The sequence below is a fragment of the Callospermophilus lateralis genome, chromosome 7 (genome assembly GCF_048772815.1).
Source record: "Callospermophilus lateralis isolate mCalLat2 chromosome 7, mCalLat2.hap1, whole genome shotgun sequence".
Taxonomy (NCBI): domain Eukaryota; kingdom Metazoa; phylum Chordata; class Mammalia; order Rodentia; family Sciuridae; genus Callospermophilus; species Callospermophilus lateralis.
Genome location: NC_135311.1, coordinates 5,885,297 through 5,903,934, shown reverse-complemented (window position 1 = coordinate 5,903,934; position 18,638 = coordinate 5,885,297). Strand labels below are relative to the sequence as shown.

At 53.4% G+C, this 18,638-nt stretch overlaps 1 protein-coding gene across 2 annotated transcripts in view; it reads right to left on the bottom strand.

Moving 5' to 3' along the window:
• Il6r (interleukin 6 receptor) overlaps window positions 1-14,905 on the bottom strand; it is a 45,139-nt gene extending 30,234 nt beyond the window's left edge. For both annotated transcript variants that reach the window (XM_076862044.1, XM_076862045.1), the window contains exon 1: window positions 14,554-14,905. In XM_076862044.1, coding sequence (XP_076718159.1) covers window positions 14,554-14,635 — 82 coding nt within the window. In that variant the 5' untranslated portion in view covers window positions 14,636-14,905. The remainder of the gene's footprint in view (window positions 1-14,553) is intronic.
• Window positions 14,906-18,638: the final 3,733 nt, after the last annotated feature.

Sequence of the window (18,638 nt, the reverse complement as noted above, 5' to 3'; positions counted from 1 at the left end):
TCAGCCTCCTGAGTAGATGACATTACAGGCACATGCCACCACACCTGGCTTTTCTGTAGTTTTAAATTTTTTCTACAAGATGCTTACATTACGATTTTCTTCTTTTTCCTTTTACTTTCTTTCTTTGTTTTCTTTTTCTTTTCTTTTTTTTTGGGGGGGCGGTACTAGGGGTTGAACACAGGGGCCCTTTACATGTTCAATCCCTTTTATTTATTTATTTAATTTTAAAAACATTTCATTTTGAGACAGAGTCTTGCAAAGTCGACGAGGCTGGCCTCGAACACAGGATCCCCCTGCCTCAGCCTCCTGAGTCCCTAGTCTGCAGACGGGTGGCACCGCACCACACCCGGCATACATCACTCTTACAATGGGAAAAAAGCGTGTCCATAGATATGCGCACAACACATGGGGTCTACGTGTGTGTGTGTGTGTGTGTGTGTGTGTGTGTGTGTGTGAGACTTGGGCCTCGGTTGTTACACACCCAGGAGGAGGTCGCAGAGCGCAGGGCCTCTGGGGATAAGGTAGATTTTCAAGACAAAACAGCTTCTGGGACACTTTCAGATCGCAGAGCCCCCACCCAACACTGGCAGCTCCGTGTGGCCGCTCCCTGGATGTGACTGTCCTGTGCACGTCCCTCCCCCGCAGGCCTGACCCCCTGATGGGCACCAGGAACCATCTGTGGGCTCATCCCGACTCCTCCCGTCTGTCTTTATCTCTGCTCCCTGGGACCCCACCAGGACCCTCCCTGGTAGGCCCCACAAGAGCAGCTGGTCAAAGGAAGAGACCCGTAGTGGCCACGTGCTCCCAAGAGCCCGCTTCCCTGCAGGACGTGCCCCAGCAGCCTGGCGCTCCCACCCAACCTGGCGGCGGCCCTGGCGCAGGGCGGACAGGTGCGGCACAAGCTGGGATCCAGGACGCAGCACACAGCACACAGCGCACAGCCCGGCATCCGCCCTTGAGCAAATGCCCAGGCTTCAGGGCCGCGATGGCAAGCCTGTGCCTGTCCCCAGCTTGAGAAATCAAGAATTTCTGTTCCCCACCATGCATCAAGAGCAGAGGCTCATTCTCATTATTCATTTCAGTGGCTTCTAGAGCACTTAACTCAGTTTCGATCTTCCATCAGCACTTATCTGACTGTGAAGGATCTTGGAAGTATAGTTTAAGTCAGATCATGAAGAAAATCCACATGTTGTCACTGAAAACGTACTCTGTGCTGGCTCTGCGCCACCTTTCCGTATTTTATTTTGTTTAACATCCACAGACCCCTGTGGAGGACTCAAAATCACCTATAATTCAGGCTATTCTGAAATAAGTGATCCTGAGGTATTGAGGGAAGGGAGACGGAGGACACATCCTTCTAAAAGGGGAAGGGAGACACAACCTTGAGAAATGATGGGAGCCTGGGGAGTGCGGCTGCTGGGAATGGCATTTCAAGGAGTGAACAGAATACGCAAAGGTATCAGGAAGAGTCCTGGAGCCGTCGGGTGGCACACCTGTAATCCCAGGAGATCGGGAGGCCGAGGCAGGAGATGGCAAGTTCAAAGCCAGCCTCACTCAGCAATTTAGCGAGGCCCCAGGCGACCCAGTGAGACCCTGTCTCTAAATAAAATGCAAAAAGGGCTGGGGATGTGGCTCAGTGGATAAATGCCCCGGTATCAAAAAAAAAAAAAGTGAAGAGTTTGGGAAGGATTGGGGTCTGAAGTATCTACAGCCCAGTAAGGAAGGAGGTTTGACTGTGAGAGAACAGGGAGGGGTGAGCATCCTCCAAGGGGCTCAGTCCTGGCTCTGGAGGCAGAAGGAGGCCCCATCGCCCTCCCACCTCCTGTCCCAGCCCCCAGGATGGGAGCTGACGCTGCTCCTTGCTTCTGAGTCTCTCCCAATCACCTTGAGAATAAATCAGCTGTCCCCCACCCCAGCCCCTAGGCATCAGAAAGCACCGAGAGCCAGGAGAGAGGAAGGGGCGTCCAAGGATTCCGAGTCCTCCTTTTCCTGCCAAGACCAGTCAGAAGCAGGGAGGGAGCCCCCTTATCCCAGGTTCCATGAAGAAAGAGGAACAGCAGAGAAAACAAAGCCCCTTCCTGAGGGTCAGATCAGAAAAGGAGAGAGCCACACCCCCAGCCCTTCTTTATATCTTATTTGGAGCCAGGGTCTGGCTAAGTTGCTTAGGGCCTCCCTAAGTTGCTGAGGCTGGCTCTGAACTCAGGATCCTCCTGCCTCCGCCTCCCAAGCTGCAGGGATCACAGGAGTGCGCCAGCACACAATCTTCAGGTGCACTTTGCATTGAGTCCCTGACCACGGGAGGCCTCCCGGGCTCTGCTCTTCTCCGGTGCCGCACATCTCAGGGCACGAGGCAGCCTGATGCACTCCTGCACCATCAGGAGACCGAGTCCTAGTCCTGGCCTTGCCCAGGACTGGCAGGCAGCTGTGGGCACGTCACTGCCCCTGGCAGAGCCCACTTTTCACCTTTTCTGAAAAAGGCAGGTTCAGACTGAGGTTGGAGGTCCCCACCAGCCCCTACTCCTGCCGTCTCAGCATCCCACGGTCTCACATCATTAGCTCCCAGGGCAGGAAGCACGCCCGCTTACCCCGGACAATGCCACCTTGCAACACAGACGCAATCTATGAACATACCATTGTAATAGGTGAGGACCGGGGAGAGGGATGGGGCCAGGTCACCCCAGGGCCCTGAGACAAACACATCTCTCTCTCTGGAGAGCTCCAGGGCAGAGAAATCCCCCCCACCTCCCTTGCCTCCCGTTCCTCAAGGGAAGGAGAGCGTAGATCCTAGTAGATCCCAGCCAGCAATCCCACAAATCCCTGCCCACGCGGGACACCCCCGGAGCAGGGACCTGGCAGCACAGCTCTTGGGGAGTGGGGTTCTTCCCCCATTGGGACCAAGTTTGGGTGCTGGAAACCCAGATGGCTTTGTCGTTGCTCTGATTTTCTTTTCCCCCTCTCCGTGCAAACGGGCAAATGTCAATAACCTGAGAAAAACAGGCCCACGAGAAACCCATTTCTCAATTCTCTTGCAGCACACCCTTGCTCTTGCCAGAAAAAACAAGTTCAGCTTCCTGGCCCCATTTATGTAAGCAGTGCCCAGGCCGCTGGCCGGCCACCGAGGACACAGGCTTAACTCGCGCCTGTTAATCCCGTCTCACAGCCGTTCCTTAGCAGGCACACGGGGTCCAGCTGTCAGCCCAGGACGGCCTCCCGTCTCTCAGGTTTCAGGGGCACCGAGTTTCAGACTGGCTCATGCAAGAATTAAAGGTTCCCTCTCAGCGCTCGGGGCCTTGATCCGAAAGGAGGTGGATGTCCAGAGGTTGCTAGGAGAATGTGGGCAGCCCAGGTCCAAAGGGAAACCGGTGCAGACTGCGGTCCCACACAGGCTAGGACAGGTCCCTGGTGTTCTGGGTCACCTCTCCTTGCATTCTCCATCTAAGGGCTTCTACTGTGATGATAGTCAGAACCGTCACCCCACGGGCCAGGCCCTTACCCAAGAGTCTCCTCACAGCAGCACTGAGAGCGGGGAGGCGCATCCCCACTGTACAGGGAGGCACGGATCAGAGAAGTCACCTCTCTCTCGACCCCTCCCCAGTTCCCTTCTTCTGGGGTGCCCACCCACCTCTCTCCACCCCCACGTTCCTTCTCCCCTTCCCTGCTCGCCCTACACCTTCTGAGACTTCAAAGAGTCCTGGGAAAAGGAGCCCTGAGGTTTCAGGGGTTTGCATAAAGGGGAGCGAGACTCCTCCTTACAGCCGGCCACCCCTAGTAGGGCCCGGGATCTCAGGAGTGTGGAGTCACACCCTTGAGATTTCTCCCTGACCCCAGACGAGCAGCATCTGTATGCTGAGTTATCTTAAAAGCACCACTGTCTGGGTGCGGTGGCTCAGGAGGCTGAGGCCGGAGGATCATGAGTTGCCTCAGCAATTTAGCAAGGCCCTAGGCAACTGAGCAAGACCCTGTCTCTCAATAAAATTTCAAAAGGGCTGGGGACGTGGTCAGAGGTGAAGCACCCCTGGGTTCAGTCCTCAGCACCAAAGAAATAAAAGAGGCACCACCACCTCTGACTCCATCTCCCTCCCTCCGGGGTCCCCCCACCCCTGGGTCACTTCTCCCAAGATGTCATTTAGGGACTGTGTCCCTCTCTAACCTGGCTCACAGCCCGGTTTGTCCAAACCCTCTTCTCAGAGTGATGGCTCCCCTGGCAGGAGCCTCCCCACCCGGCCCTAATGTGTCTGCACCTCTTGTACCTGCCCGTGTTTGTCTTGTGTTTGGCGCAGGCAGTATTTACCTTGGCTCAGCCTTCCCTCCATCTGCCCTGCTGATTGCCAGAGAAGGCCTGCGGGGAGGCTCCTTAGGACCCATAAAAAGGTAGCCCACACGTGCACCCACTGCTGCTTGAGGGGAAAACACTCAGCCCTCCCTCCCCTCCCTGGGCAGCACCAGACACATTACGTGGCCCCGGGCCAAGAAGGTCCGCCCTGGATCCCGCTCAGAGATTATAAAGTAATTAAAGGAAAGGGTATCTGAGGAGGGCAAACAATCCAACCCCACCCCCAGCTAACCCCCGGAGGAGATTAAGATACACAGAGATGAACAGCAGGACTGGCCGGGGCTGCAGAGAGGCGCAGGGGCTGTGGTCTAGACAGAGCGGGAGAGCTGCAGTCAGGGCTGCGTGCTGCGATGAGGGTGGGTGGCTGTGTGAAGATGGAGAGGGCCCTAGGGAGGGTTCAGACCAAGCTGCTGCCCCTTCCTTCCCCCCCCCACCCCAGGATCAGGGAAGGAACCCAGGGTGCTCTACCACTAAGCTGCATCCCCCAGTTCTTTTGATTGTGAACAGCGTCTTGTTAAATTGCAGAGGCTGGCCTTGAACTTGTGATCCTCCTGCCTCAGCCTCCTGGGTTGCTGGAGTTACAGGTGGGTGCCATTGTGTCTGACTGAAGCTCCTTCCTTCTTCCCTCCCTGTCTTGCTTCCTTTTTTGGTACTAGGGATTGAACCCAGGGGCACTCTACCACTGAGCCACTTCCTCAACTCTTTTTGTATTTTAAAACAGGTCTTCATGGAGTTACTTAGAGCCTCGATAAGTTGCTGAGGCTGGCTTTGAACTTGCAATCCTCCTGCTTCAGCCTCCTGAGCCGCTGGGGTTGACGGGCGTGCACCACCGTGCCCAATGAAGCTGCTCCTTTCTATAGAAGAGGAGGGAAAAGGTCCCAAAAGTCGTACCACCAGTGTGTCACGTGGCCAGGCTGGACTCTGGGCTCTGGACTCCTGATTCCGCGTTTATTCCCCAGCCCTCTGCCCTCCCAGGGGTACAGCACATGAGGCTTATCTCTCCATCTCTCAGGGTAGCCTTAGGGTGCAACACGACCTGGCTCATAATCAGAGTTTCTGGAGGATGGAAGGAGGGGTCAGACCAGGTCCACCTACAGGGCGCTGCCCTCTCCAGTCTCCCCCCACACCAGACAGGAGGAAGCGAAACTCAACATCTAAACATCACAACGAAGGGGTGGCTCTCCCCCGGGGGCACACGGGGTTGGTTCTGTTGGGCTGGGCTGTGGGTCTGGTGAAGACTCTCTCGCGGCTGCTGGACTTCTGCTGTAACACATCCCGCGTTCTGTTTCAAGCGAGGGGACTCAGCACTAGAGTATCTAAGTGAATCCAGCTCCTTCAACTAATTCCTCAAGTTTACTTTGTGCTAATAAAAATACCAACAGGACTTTTTTTTTTTTCTTTGAACTAGGCAAGTTGATTCTAAAGTTCAAATGGGAAAGTAAACAAGGAGACAGAGCCAGCGAGATTCTGAGAAAACAGAAATGGGAGGGTTAGCCTACCCACATCTGAAATAGTGTGGGACCAGGCGTGGTGGCGAAGGTCTAATCCCAAGGACCTTCAGGGGGAATAGAGCAGTCAAGTTCAGTGAACTTCCCGATGCTCCAGTAAAGGCCCTGCTTTGCCGGGAGTGGTTGTGCACACCCATAACCCAGCGACTCGGAGGCTGAGGCAGGAGGATGGCAAGGTCAAAGACAGCCCGGGGAACCCGTCTCACCATAAAAAGGGTTGGGGATGGAGCTCAGTGGTACAGCATCCCTGGGTTCAATCCCCCATACAAAATAGTAATAGCAACAACAACATTAAAAAAACAATAATACTTTAAAGCACCAGAAGGAAATGGAGAATATTTTAGAACCTATTCACTGGGCCGGGGCTGTAGCTCAGTGGCAGAGCGCTTGCCTAGCACATGTAAGGCGCTGGATTCGACCCTTAGCACCCCATTAAAAACATAAACAAATACAATATAGACATGCTGCCCATATACAACTACAAAAAACACTATCGACCTAGAAGCCAAGAATTCATCTACAGTTCAAAAACAAACATCTGCATGGCAAAAAGTGACCCCAACTCACAAAAAGTAAAGTCACAAGACAACTGACCACCTGAAAAAATGTCCACAACTCAACTCATTACAACAGGATTAAATTCCTTGATCTATTAGGAGCTCCCATAAACAATAAGAAAAAGATTTTTTAAAAATGGAAGTCGGGTGCGGTGGCACACACCTGTGATCCCAACGGCTGGAGTGACTGAGTCAGAGGACCTTGAGTTCAAAGCCAGCCTCAGCAATTTAGGGAGACCCTAAACAAGTCAGCAAGACCCTGTCTCAGAATAAAAAATTAAGAAAGGCCGGGGATGTGGCTCAGTGGTTAAGCAACCCTGGGTTCAATCGCAGGTACCAGAAAAAAAAAAAAAAGAACCCAATGAAAAATGAACAACGATTACGAACAGGTAGACTATATAAATAGATTAGGCTAAAGCCTATTACACGTGGGAAAAAATCCAGTCTCACTCATATACATTAAATGCCGATTGATTCCACACAGGTTCCATTTTCTAGGTAGATACCAGTTTAGAAGAGGAAGAGGTGTGAGGACATCACATTGTCACCAAGAGTATAAATCACAGCAACTTTTATTCTCAGTCAAAGTCATAAATCACACCTTGGGAGGCTGAGGCAGGAGGATTGCAAGTTCAAAACCAGCCTCAGCAATTTGGCGAGGTTCTTAGCAACTTAGCAAGACCCTGTCTCAAAATAAAAAATAAAGGTCTGGGAATGTGGGTCAGTGGTTAAGTGCCCCCTGGGTTCAATCCCTAGTACCAAATACACACACACACACACACACACACACACACCACACACACATATACATACACGTGTCTTTTGACTCATCAACCCCACTTTGAGGACTTTATCCTGCAGGAATGCACTCATGCCACATAAGGGATGTGATGGTATCCCCACAACACTGTCTAGCAAGGCAGGAAACCACTAAATGTCCATCAAAAGGGGACTAGAGGGCTGGGGTTGTGGCTCAGTGGTAGAGTGCTCATGCACGAGGCACTGGGTTTGATCCCCAGCGCCACATAAATAAACAAAATAAAGGTATTGTGTGCATCTACAACTCAAAAGAAAGATTTCAAAGGGTGGGGGACTAGATAAAAAAAATTCTGTATATCCATGCAATGAAATTCAAAACCGAGAAAGAGAGAAAGTTTGGGGGTTTTCTGCAATACTGGGGGCCAGGCATGTGATCCCAGCAGCTCAGGAGGCTAAGGCAGGAGGATCTCAAGTTCAAAGCCAGCCTCAGCAATTCCTAAAAATTGCTGAGACCCTGTCTCTAAATAAAATACAAAAAAAAAGGGCTGGGGATGGAGCTCAGTGGTTAAGTGCCCCAGGGTTCATCCCCAGTCCAAGGGAAAAGAGAGAGAGGGGAGGGGAAGGCAATAAGTACTTCCTAGGGCAAGAAGGGGCTGTCCTGGCCACACCAATAGGAAGGGTGCAGTGAGTCTCTAATGAGGACACCGGGAAGACAGAAGACCTCCCTGTCCCTCTGCCCTGGGAAGAGCAGGGCTGTTGGCAACACAAAAAGCTCAGCTCCCTGTCACTTCCTTGATGTGTGATCTGGAGCCAGTTACTGAGCCTCTCTGAGCCTGTTTCTTTTCACCTACACAAGGTCACCTCTCTGTCAATTTTTTTGGTCTCTATTAGGTCCTTTAATCAGCATGTGACATGCTGCTGTTTCACTCTTCTTTAAACAAGCAAACAGCGTCCCCTAGTCAACCTGTACTTTGGCCCATGAACATGCCATAGAGCGTCCCCTGCCCCCCTGTTTCCCGTGTCCCTCCCGTTCTCCCTTCCCTCTTTACTTTCTTCTGGAGGGACGGGTACTGGGGAGTGTAGCCAGGGTGCTCCACCTTAGCTCCGTACCCCAGCCCCTTTTCATTTTGAGGCAGGGTCTTGCCAAATTGCCCAGGCTGGTCCTGCACGTGCCATCCTCCTGCCTCAGCCTCCTAAGTCTCTGGGATCACAGGTGAGTGCCACCACTTGCGCTCTCCTATTCTCCTGTTCACCAGCCTTGGGTCCCTGCCTTTTCACCAGAGCTTCCCGGGGCCAAGGCCACCACCGGTGACCTGCCTGTTGTTAAATCAAGCTTGGTCCCCCCAGCCGACCGCTCAGCATCATCGGACAGTGGTCTCTCCCTCCTCTTGGGAGCAAAACGGTCCCCATCTCTCTCCGGCTTCACTGGCCACATGTTCTCAAGTCCCCTGGCTGGTTCCTCTTCCTGTGGCTTCAGAAGAGGCTCAGGCCTCCTCTTTTCCCCATTATCCAGCCCAGGGTGACCACGGCCAGTGTCGGGGCTTTAAATAGCATCCGCCTGTGGAGGCCCCACACCCACCCCCAGGCTCAGGCCTCCTTCTGTACCAGCTCTCCATAAGCCTGCTCTTTAGGTGGTCTAATCTCAAATTGACCTCTGACCCTCCCTTCCAACAAGGGTTGTAGCCCACCCCACCCAGGCCACGGTGCTGCGTCCCTCCCACCTAAGGCTGTTAAGGAGAATCAAGATGATCGCAGGCACAAGAGCTTGGCACGCTTCCTACCTACAATTAGCACTTCATAAATTGAACCGTGGCTGGGGGGACAGCCTGGGTGCAAGGCGTCAGGGCCACACAGATGGGGACAAAGCCGCAGCACAGAGCTGGCAAGAGGCAGATGGGAGGGAGGGCAGTCTGCTGAGTTTCAGTTAAAAGTGAAACCCAAGCCCAGGACTGTGGCAGACAAGGTTTCCCGCTGCTAGGGACTTCTGACATCTCTGATCCCTAGGGAAGGGCAGTGGGCGGAGCACGCAGATTCACTTCCCAAAAGGCACTCCCCAGGGACCCCCGGGGGTGAGGTTTAAAGTCTTTCTCTGCCTTCCAGGGCCACTGCAGCCCTCCAAAACCCTCTGAGCTGGCTGTGGAGATGCCTGTCTGCATTCTAGCTATTAGGAGTATTGCAAGTTCAAGGCCAGCCTGGGCAACTTAGCGAGGCCCTGTCTCAAAATAAAAAATAAACAGGCATGTAGTTCAGTGGTAGAGGATATCTGCGCTCAATCTCCAGAACCAGAGGAAATGATCTCTCTTTAAAAGACCTATACCTCAGCTGCACATGGTGGCACACACCCGTAATCCCAGCAATTCGGGAGGCTGAAGCCACCCTCTCTCCCAGGCTTGTCTCCTTGGCACTAGTTGCGATCATACTATATTTTTAATTTACATCCTGCTCTTCCCCCTGCTAGAAGGAAGCTCCATAACCTGGGGATTTCTGTCCGTTTTGTTCACTTCTGCATCCCAGCTCGTAGAATGGTGCCTGCAACACAATTGGAGCTCAAAATAAATCTTGAAACGAATAAATGATTAACTACACTTTGGTTTTTATTTTTGCAGCCCTGGGGATTGAACCCAGGGGTGCTCTACCACTGAGCCGTATCCCCAGCTCTTTTTACTTTTGTATTCTATTTTGGGCCTGGGGATTGAACCCAAGGGTGCTTCACCACTGAGACACAATATCCCCAGACCTTTTTTTGTATTTTGTTTTGAGACAGGGTCTCATTGTGTGGCTTAGGCCCTCACTAAGTTGCTGAGGCTGGCTTTGAACTTGAGATCCTCCTGCCTCAGCCTCCAGGTCTCTGGGATTGCAGGCATGTGCACCACTGAGCTGGCTTCACTGCACTTGCTTGGTGCTGGGGACTTTTCTAAACTATTCCTTAGCGCATTTAATCCTCATTCCACCCTGTGAGGTAGTATAGTCATCCTCAGTTCCAGGACCCCCTCAGATACCGAAATCTGTGGGTGTTCAAGTCCCTTCTATAAAATGACAAGTATTTACATATAACCTGCTCACATCCTCCCATACACTCTAAGTCCTCCCTCCTAACGATGTAAACGCTGTCTGCGTACTTGTTAGAACTATACTATTTAGGGAATAATGAAAAGGTAGGGGAAATCTGCACGTGTTCAGTATGAGGGCAATTTTTTTTTCCTATTACTTTTCAAGGTACTTGGGTGGAATCCCTGGATATGGGACCTGTAGGTACAGAGGGCCAACTGTATAATTTTTTTTATGTTTTCCAGATGGTGACATGGAGTCCCAAGAGAGATTCAGTCACTTGCCCAAGGCTACCTTCTTTTTACATGGCAGGTGGGGGCAGAGATTTGTCTGTCTGACTCAGCCATTACCTGTGCAGAATGAGCTTGTCCAGCATGAGGCCCTGGCTCAATCCCTGGTGCCAAAAAAGAAAGGAGGAGGACAGGAAAGGAAGACAGGGGGAAGGGAAGGGGGGAAGACAGACAGAAACCTCCAGAAGACACAGATCAGGACTGCCGAGTAGAACTTCCCCTGACGGGGGAATGCTCTGTATCTGGGCTGCCCATACATGTGGTCACTGATACTTGAAATGTGGCTAATACACCTGAGGAATTACATTTTTCATTTGGCTTAACTTTTTGTTTTTGTTTTGTTTTGGTACGAGGGATGGAACCACTGAGTCACATCCCCAGTCCTTTTTTATTTTATCTTATTTTACTTTATTCTATGGTGGGGGTGGACAGGGTCTCACTAAGTTGCTGAGGCTGGACTCAAACTTGCTCTCCCGTCTCAGCCTCTCTAGTTGCTGGGATCATAGGCATGTGCCACCAAGACTCACGTTTGATTCCATTTTAATTAGTTTAAATGGCCGCTGGCTAGCATGTTGGACAGCTTTGGGCCTGGATTAGAGTTGGTGACCGGGAGTACTCTGGATGCAAGCGTGGAGGGTCAGGGGAGCGGGGGCAGAGGGAAGGGGGGCCTACTGGCAGCCGTGAGCAGCTGGGTTGCTCTGGTGCCCTACAAGTGCCCCATGCGGGGAGGACTGTTGACTCTGTTTGCTGAGGGTCCAGAGGAGGGGATGGAGTCAGGTCGGTGCTCTTGGTGACGGGGTCACTTCTTTCTGGCCACCTCCCTAGTCAATTTGTCTGTGAGGACAAGCAGGCGAGTCAAAGAGACTGCATTTCTCTGTCCTCTTCGGGATTTGTACTTGACCATTTTCAGGCTCCTTTCAGGGTGGAGTCTGAGTGGCTGATCCCACGGAGGCCTCATGGGCTTTCCAGGGACTTAAAAAAATAAAAAAAAAATGTTTGTTGCAGTGATAAACAAGGGACAGAGCCAAAGTGAGGACAGACTTCTGGCAGCTGGGAGGCTGCAGGGGAAGGGCGTTCATTCAGTCCCTCAATCACACCATTTAGGCAGACGTTCTCAACCCCGATGGTGCCTAGGAATCATTTTTTTTTCAGAACTCACTCCCTGATATTCATATTTAATAAATCAGGCATGAGCCAGGCACAGTGGCAGACACCTGTAATACCAGCAACTCAGGAGGCTGAGGCGGGAGGATCTCAAGTTCAAGACCAGCCTCAGGAACTTAGCAAGACCTGTTAATGGCAGAGCTCCTCCGGGTTCAAGCCCCAGTACCCGTCCATCAACCCATCAGTCTGGGGTGGGAGCTGAGAATCAGCGTTTTCACCACGACTCCACCCATCCAACACAGACCCCAAACCTCAGGCTAGACCCAGAACAATCCTTCTGAGAAACACTGATGGAGGGCGAGCCCAGGGATACGAGCAGGTGGGGGAGGAGGAGGAGTTTGCCCTATAGGAAATTCAGAGGTCCTGACGGGACTCTGAGACACTTAGGGGTGTGCACCGAGGGGAACTGGAATGACCCACGTGCAGGCTTCCAGCCTGACACCTGAATGTCGGAGCTGAAGCCTGAGACCCAGCGGGCCCGGGGTCCTTCTCCTGGGCAAGGAGGCTGAGGAGTCCTGGCAGCACCTGCTGACCCTGGGAAAGCTTGCCTGGGGGCTCTGCGGGCTCCAGGCCCAGGCAGGCCCGCAGGTTTCCCCTCTGCTCAGCCTCCGCTGCCTCCTCTGCCCCCCATTTCTCTTCAGCAGGCTATCTCACAGTCATTTGCTCCAGGCTTCCTGTACAATTGCTGTATTTCTGCTCTCCGTTTGTGGGCTGAGTCTGAGTGGGTGTGGGAGAGGAGCTGCATGCTTCTCCTTCTCTGCGTTTTCCTTCTGAGCTGGGAGGGCTTTCACTTCCTCCCCCAGTTCTCATTTCTGTCTTTTACAAGCGCTCTGTCATGAGATCCCCTTGCCCATCTCTTCAGAGCACCAGGGAAGCAGAACTGAGCACCGCCGGCTGTCCTTACAGGGCTTGCAGCCACCTAGGGACCAAAGCCTGCCTCCAGCAGCAGCCTCCTGGGGAGGTGCCCTGGGGAGTGGAGGAGTAGTAACAGGCAGGCAGCGAGCCCCGCTGCCTCCTTGGGGAAGCTGGGAGGCCTCAGCCCTGCAGGCCTCTGACTCCACCAAGAGCAAGTCTTGGCCTCCACTTCCCCTTGCTCAGTCCCTTCTGCCCCAGCATTCAGTGGCTCTCAGCTTGCCCCTAACTGCCCTCAGCTCTGTCTGCTGGTCCAATTCTGCATCTGGGAGTCTCATCCACATCGGGGACCTGCCACAGTAAAGCACAGAGCCACAGAGGAGTAAGTCTCCATCAGGTAGGCTTCACGACTTCCCACCCCAAACTCTCTGAACCTCAGTCGCCTCTTTCAAACTTTTATGTAGATCAGTGGAGAATTAAAAAAACCTGTAGCTTCATCAAAGTGAAGCCAGGCATGGTGACACACGCCTGTCATCCCAGTGGCTTGGGAGGCCGAGGCAGGAGGATCAGGAGTTCAAAGCCAGCCTCAGCAACCAAGTAAGGTCCTAAGCAACTCAGGGAGACCCTGCTTCAAAAATTAAAAAAAAAGAAAGAAAAGTGCTGGGGATGTGGCTCAGTGATTAAGCATCCCTGAGTTCAATCCCTGGCCCCCCCCCAAAAAAACCCTATAGCCTACAGTGGTCCCTGCCTGTAATCCCAGCCACAATGAGAGGTTGAGGCAGGAGGAGTCCAAGTTCAAAGCCAGCCTCAGCAAGTTAACAAGGTCCTGTCTCAAAATAAAAATATTTGGGGGATGTAGCTCAGCGGTAAAGCCCTCGAGGTGCAATACCAGCACCAAAAAAAAAAAAAAAAAAAAAAAGGAGGAGGAGGAAGGGGGAAGGGAAGGGGAAGGAGAAGATGAGAAGATGTGTAAACCATGGTCTCTGTCAACACTGGCCGTTACTGCAGTAACTTTTCTCTTCTGAACTCAAAGACCACAACCATCCAGAAAGCGAAGAGAGCCACAGGCATTCCAGCCCAACTCCCACCTGTGGGGACCTTACCTTTCCTGCAGGGAGAAATCTAAAAAGTGGTTCCCCGGAGCTCAGGGTGGCCTAAGCAGTGAGAGCCAGAGCCACTGTCTCCCCAGCCATCCGGTCCAAATGTCTACCCCTTGGTTTTTCCTTGTGTCCTCAAAGAAGCCCTCAGACCCTAAAATGACCCTCTAGAGAAGCAGGTCCTCTAGCGGGAAGCCCAGGCAGGCCGCTGGGCGCGCAGCCAGACCCATAGAAAGGCCTGGCAGCGGGGGCAGAGTGCAGTCCACAGGGGCAGGAGTGCCCCTGCCCTCTCTCCCGCCCCTCACTCTCCAGTCTGAAAGGGGTATCCAGCTCAGGTCACCCCCGAAAGTTCCAATGCCTTGCTGCCCACTCAGCTAAATTCCCAGGACGGGACAATTGGCTTGCCCGAGCTGGTGCCCCCTGAAGCGAGTGCGTGCGGCGGGAGAATGGGTGACTCAGCGCCCGTGATGCCAGACTTCACAGTCAGGGCGCTGTCATCCACACGGACACCAGAGGGTTGGGGTGGAACCAGGCGGGGTGCCCCGCTCCAACAGGAGGGAGAAGCGGGGTGCGGGGACATAGGACGCCCCGCTGGGGCGCCCTCCGCGGCATCTCCACTTGGAATAACCGGAGAAAATAGATGCACGGGGCCCTGGGACACGGGAGTCAGGTCCTTGTCCTGTACCTAGACCTCAGGTAGCTGCCCAGGCGCCGGCAGACCGGAGCGCAGCAGCACGCAGCAGGGGGCGCACCCACCCCCGCAGCGGGGTCAGCCCTGCTCTGGCGACTGGTGCCCGCGGGCACCTCAGGTGGCCACAAAAAAGGGGGGCGACCACACTTCCTTTGCTCGTTCCAGTCTCCCCCCACCGCCACCCCCCGCCGGATCCCGAGCGGCCGCGGCGGCTCCCCCACCCGCCCGCGACCCCGGTGCGCGGGAGCCCTTACCCAGCGCCGCGCAGTCCCCTGGAGCCAGCGCCGCCCCGGGCGCCGCAGAAAGCGCGGCCAGCAGCGCGCACAAGGCCAGCATGCTTCCTCCTCGGCCGCCGCCCGCGGTCCCAGGGAGGCAGGTGGGGGCGGCCGGGCCGGGCCGGGCGACGCGAGGGCGAGCGGGCCCCTCCGAGCCCCTCCGCGGCCGCGCTCCGCTCCCAGCGGAGTCCCTCGGCCCCGCCGAGCGCCCAACTCAGCTCCCTCTGGCCCGGCGCGGTGTCAGGGCAGCTTCCCACTTGCACATGACTCAGAGCCGCGGACGGTCCTGGCAACGCAGGAAAACATTTGAGGAACTCGCGCTCGCGCGTCCCTTGGCCGTCCCCGGTGCAGTTACGAAAGCTGGAGCGGGTGGCGCAATCGCCCGCGCACCGCACCGGCTCCCGGAGGGGGCGGCTTCCTGCCGCCGGCCGCACCTGGGCGGGGAGGGCAGGCACCTCGAGCCTCCCCGGGCCCCCCCCGCCCCGAGGCCTGTCGACGGGGGCAGGGGAGTTGGCCACCGCGGGCTCGGTTTTGAGTTTTGGTTTCGTGATCTGCGTGACACTGTGAAAGGCGCACCTGGGGAGCCCTGGGAGAGGCGAGGGGCCTCTCACCGTCACCAGGAAGCAGGGCTGGGCCGCCGTCTGGGGACCTCGAAAAGACACTGGCGTCTGAACCCGACCTCCAGAGGTTGATTTGACGGGTCTGAAGCGAGACCCACTCGACGGAGCTCGGGTCCTCTCTGCGCTGCGGCTCCTCTTAGGCTGCTGGGGGCTGCGGGGAAGGTGAGGGTCGTGGAGTCTCACGGAGAGGTTTTCCACCCAGGGCTGCCACCGGCGGCGGTTGTCACTGTTGTTCAGAATCTCTGAATCTCAGTTTCTTCACCTGCCAGATGGAGATAAGAAGAGCCTGTACGGGACAGGGTGATTAGGAAGATTCCAGGAGAAGACGTCGAAGCACCTGGGCCACAGGTGCTCCACGAGCTACCAGAACCTGCAGGTCCCACAAGTTGGTAGAAACTATACTTCGCTTTCAGGAGCAACCACGAGGGACCTCCTGAAGGGGCCCACCAAGTTTCCCCAGAGAGCCTGAAGCAGATAGGGTGGCCTCAGAGCAAAATTTGAAGGGGATGAAAAATACTGAAATAAGGTTTAAGTGGAGAAGTTTCTGGACGTGCAACTGCTTATTAGAATGAGTGTGTTTTCCCACTTTGTGCTTCAGGCAGATTCTAAACCCAGATCAAGGCCCTGGGAATGACGAAGTTTGTGGCCTGATGGAACCCCCAATCCCAGAGGACCTGGCCTGGAGAGACAGCGCTTCTGAAATGCAGCATCTCGACCTTCCCATGGGAAACACCCATCAGCAATGCCAGGAAGACACACGCACCCACCCCCTGAACAACTGGGGGCTGTTTGGCTGTGCTGCGTTCAGCCCCACCTGCAGACAGGGAAAGAGAGGCATGTTGGAGGGCTGGTATTTCCCCAGCAGCCCTCTCTTTGCTATTTAAAGTGAAATTGCAATGGAACAGGAGGGTGGTTCCCACTGTGGTTGCTTCCTTTCCCTGCCACACCGCCAAACTCCTCTCTGCATCCCCACTGCTCTTCGTGAGGCATGGCTCTTCGTGAGGACCTTTGTTTGGGATACCTGACCTCCCCCTGGGGCCCTGAGCAACTTCTCCAACCTTCTTCAAGCCCGGAGTCTACACTGAGTGGAAGTTCAAATTTCTAGGGCAACATTCCAGGCTATTATGAAAAGTATTGATAAGGAAGGAAAGAAAACACCTATGCAGTTCCGTCTGGCCGGCCCATTCTCAGATCTGATCCCTGATGCCAGCAGCCTTGGGGTGGGTAGCTCCTGCTCAATTTCCCATCCCTAGGAAGGACGACAACAAAAAACAAAGACTCAGGCCACGGGAATATGGAGTTGCCTAGAGCTCCAGGTGAATGGCAGGGTGGGAATGCAGGTATCTGGGCTCCCAAAACACAGAAATGAGAACCAGGTGAGGCTGAAGCATCCTGAGTCCAGTGATTCTGCAGCCGAAGGACCACAGGGGACTTCAGCCGTCCGAAGTGTTCCTGCAGTTACCCTCTGTCTCCCCTAGAGGGAGCAGCTCTGGGCTGACTCTCCCCAGCCAGTAAATCCTCTTACCTCTGAGCTAAAGAAGTTAAGCTGCTAAAAGTTTGCCAAAGACAAGAGCCTATGGGGAGGCCTTGTAGAACAAGTAATTAAGATTGTTTCTGATACAATCTCTCGCTTTACAGAATGGAAACTGAGACCCCCCAGAGATGAAGCTGTGTACTGAAGATGATGCAGTGAGAGACAGCAGACAAGACAGGCTGACCCGACTCCCGCCGCAATCGGTGTTTTGTTATTGCTGTTTGATTGTTTTTGATTGAACCCCAGAGCACTTTGCCACCCTGTGACACTCAGCTTTTTTTATTTTTTATCTTGAGACAGGGCCTGGCAAAGTTGCTGAGGCTGGCCTCAAACTTGCAATCCTCCTGCCTCAGCCTCCCTGGTCACTGGGATCACAGATGTGCACCCCATGCCCAGCCACGTGGTCTATTTTTTTAAAATATTTCCCGTTGTAGATGGACACAATACCTTTATTTTATTTACTTATGTTTATGTGGTGCTGAGGATGGAACCCAGGGCCTCGCATATGCTAGGAAGGACTCTACCACTGAGCCCCAGCCACAGCCCCTACATGATCCATTTTTGGTTCCCTCCGCCCACCACCCTCCAGAAGTCTGGGCTGTGCGGTGAGGCCATTCTTTACAGGAGTTTAAAACAGCACGCTTTGTTCTTTTCTTTTCTTCTTCTTTCTTTTTTTTTTTTTTTTTTTTTTTTTTTGTGCCGGAAATTGAACCCAGGGGCACTAAACACTGAGCCACCTTCCCAGTCCCCCCCGCTTTTTTTTTTTTTTTTTTTTTTTGTATTTTATTTAGAAACAGGTTCTCACTGAGTTGCTTAGGGCCTTGCTAAGTCACTGAGGCTGGGTTTAAACTTAGATCCTCCTGCCTCAGCCTCCTGAGTTGCTAGGATTACAATGTGCGCCACGGCCCAACTGACCTGTTTGTTCTTAATTCACCTTAGGGTCAGGGATAATTATGGGTTCAGAGGGGTGGGGTTGGACCAATGTACAGACCTCTCCCTTGGCCTCTGGCGTTGGAGTCAGCTCCCGGGCTCCTGTTTCATTAATAATTAAGGAAGAATTTCTTGTCTGAAACTTCCCCTACCCCCTCCTTATCAGCCTGGGAGGAGGTGTGTGGGCAGATAGAGGTAGGACTTCTGAGGCCCCACCTCTCTGATCAATAGGACTCCGGGTCTCGACCACTTGTGCTTTCTAGCCTCAGGCCCCAGCCAGGGACCAGCTGCCTGGGGAGCCCTCACTTCACAGTGGGGGTGAGCATCCCCAGTTCTGGCAAAACGATGCTCAGGCTCACCCCGTGGCTCACCCATCTGCAGCTGAGGTCAGTACACTTCTGATCCACTTTGCACTGCAGCAGCACAGGTGAGCTTGTTCCATGGAAGGGATTTTTTTTTTTTTTTTTTTTTGCACCATTCTCAGAAAGGGGACATAAGAGCCTCTTGCCCTTTTTGTTTATAGAATGCTATGATTTTGTAACTGCTAAGAAGCATCATGATTCAAATTAAATGAGGGCTGGAGTTGTGGCTCAGTGGTAGAGCGCTCGCTTAGCATGTATGAGGCACTGGGTTCGATCCTCAGCACCACATAAGAACAAATAAATAAAATAAAGGTATTGTGTCCAACTACAACTAAAATATAAATATTAAAAAAAAATTAAATGAGACTGCCGCATGATCCAGAGTTCCACTTCTGGGTAAATACACAAAAAAAGTGGAAGCAGAGACTCAAACATTCTCGTACACACATATTCATAGCCACATTATTCAAGAGCTGGAGCTGAAGCTTAATGATAAAGCGCTTGCCCAGCACCCCCTGAAAAAGAGTAATACATTGTAGCAGCATTATTCAAAGTCGTCAAAATGTTGGGGGGGAAAATAAGTGTCTCTCAACAGATGATTGGACAAACAAAATAAAA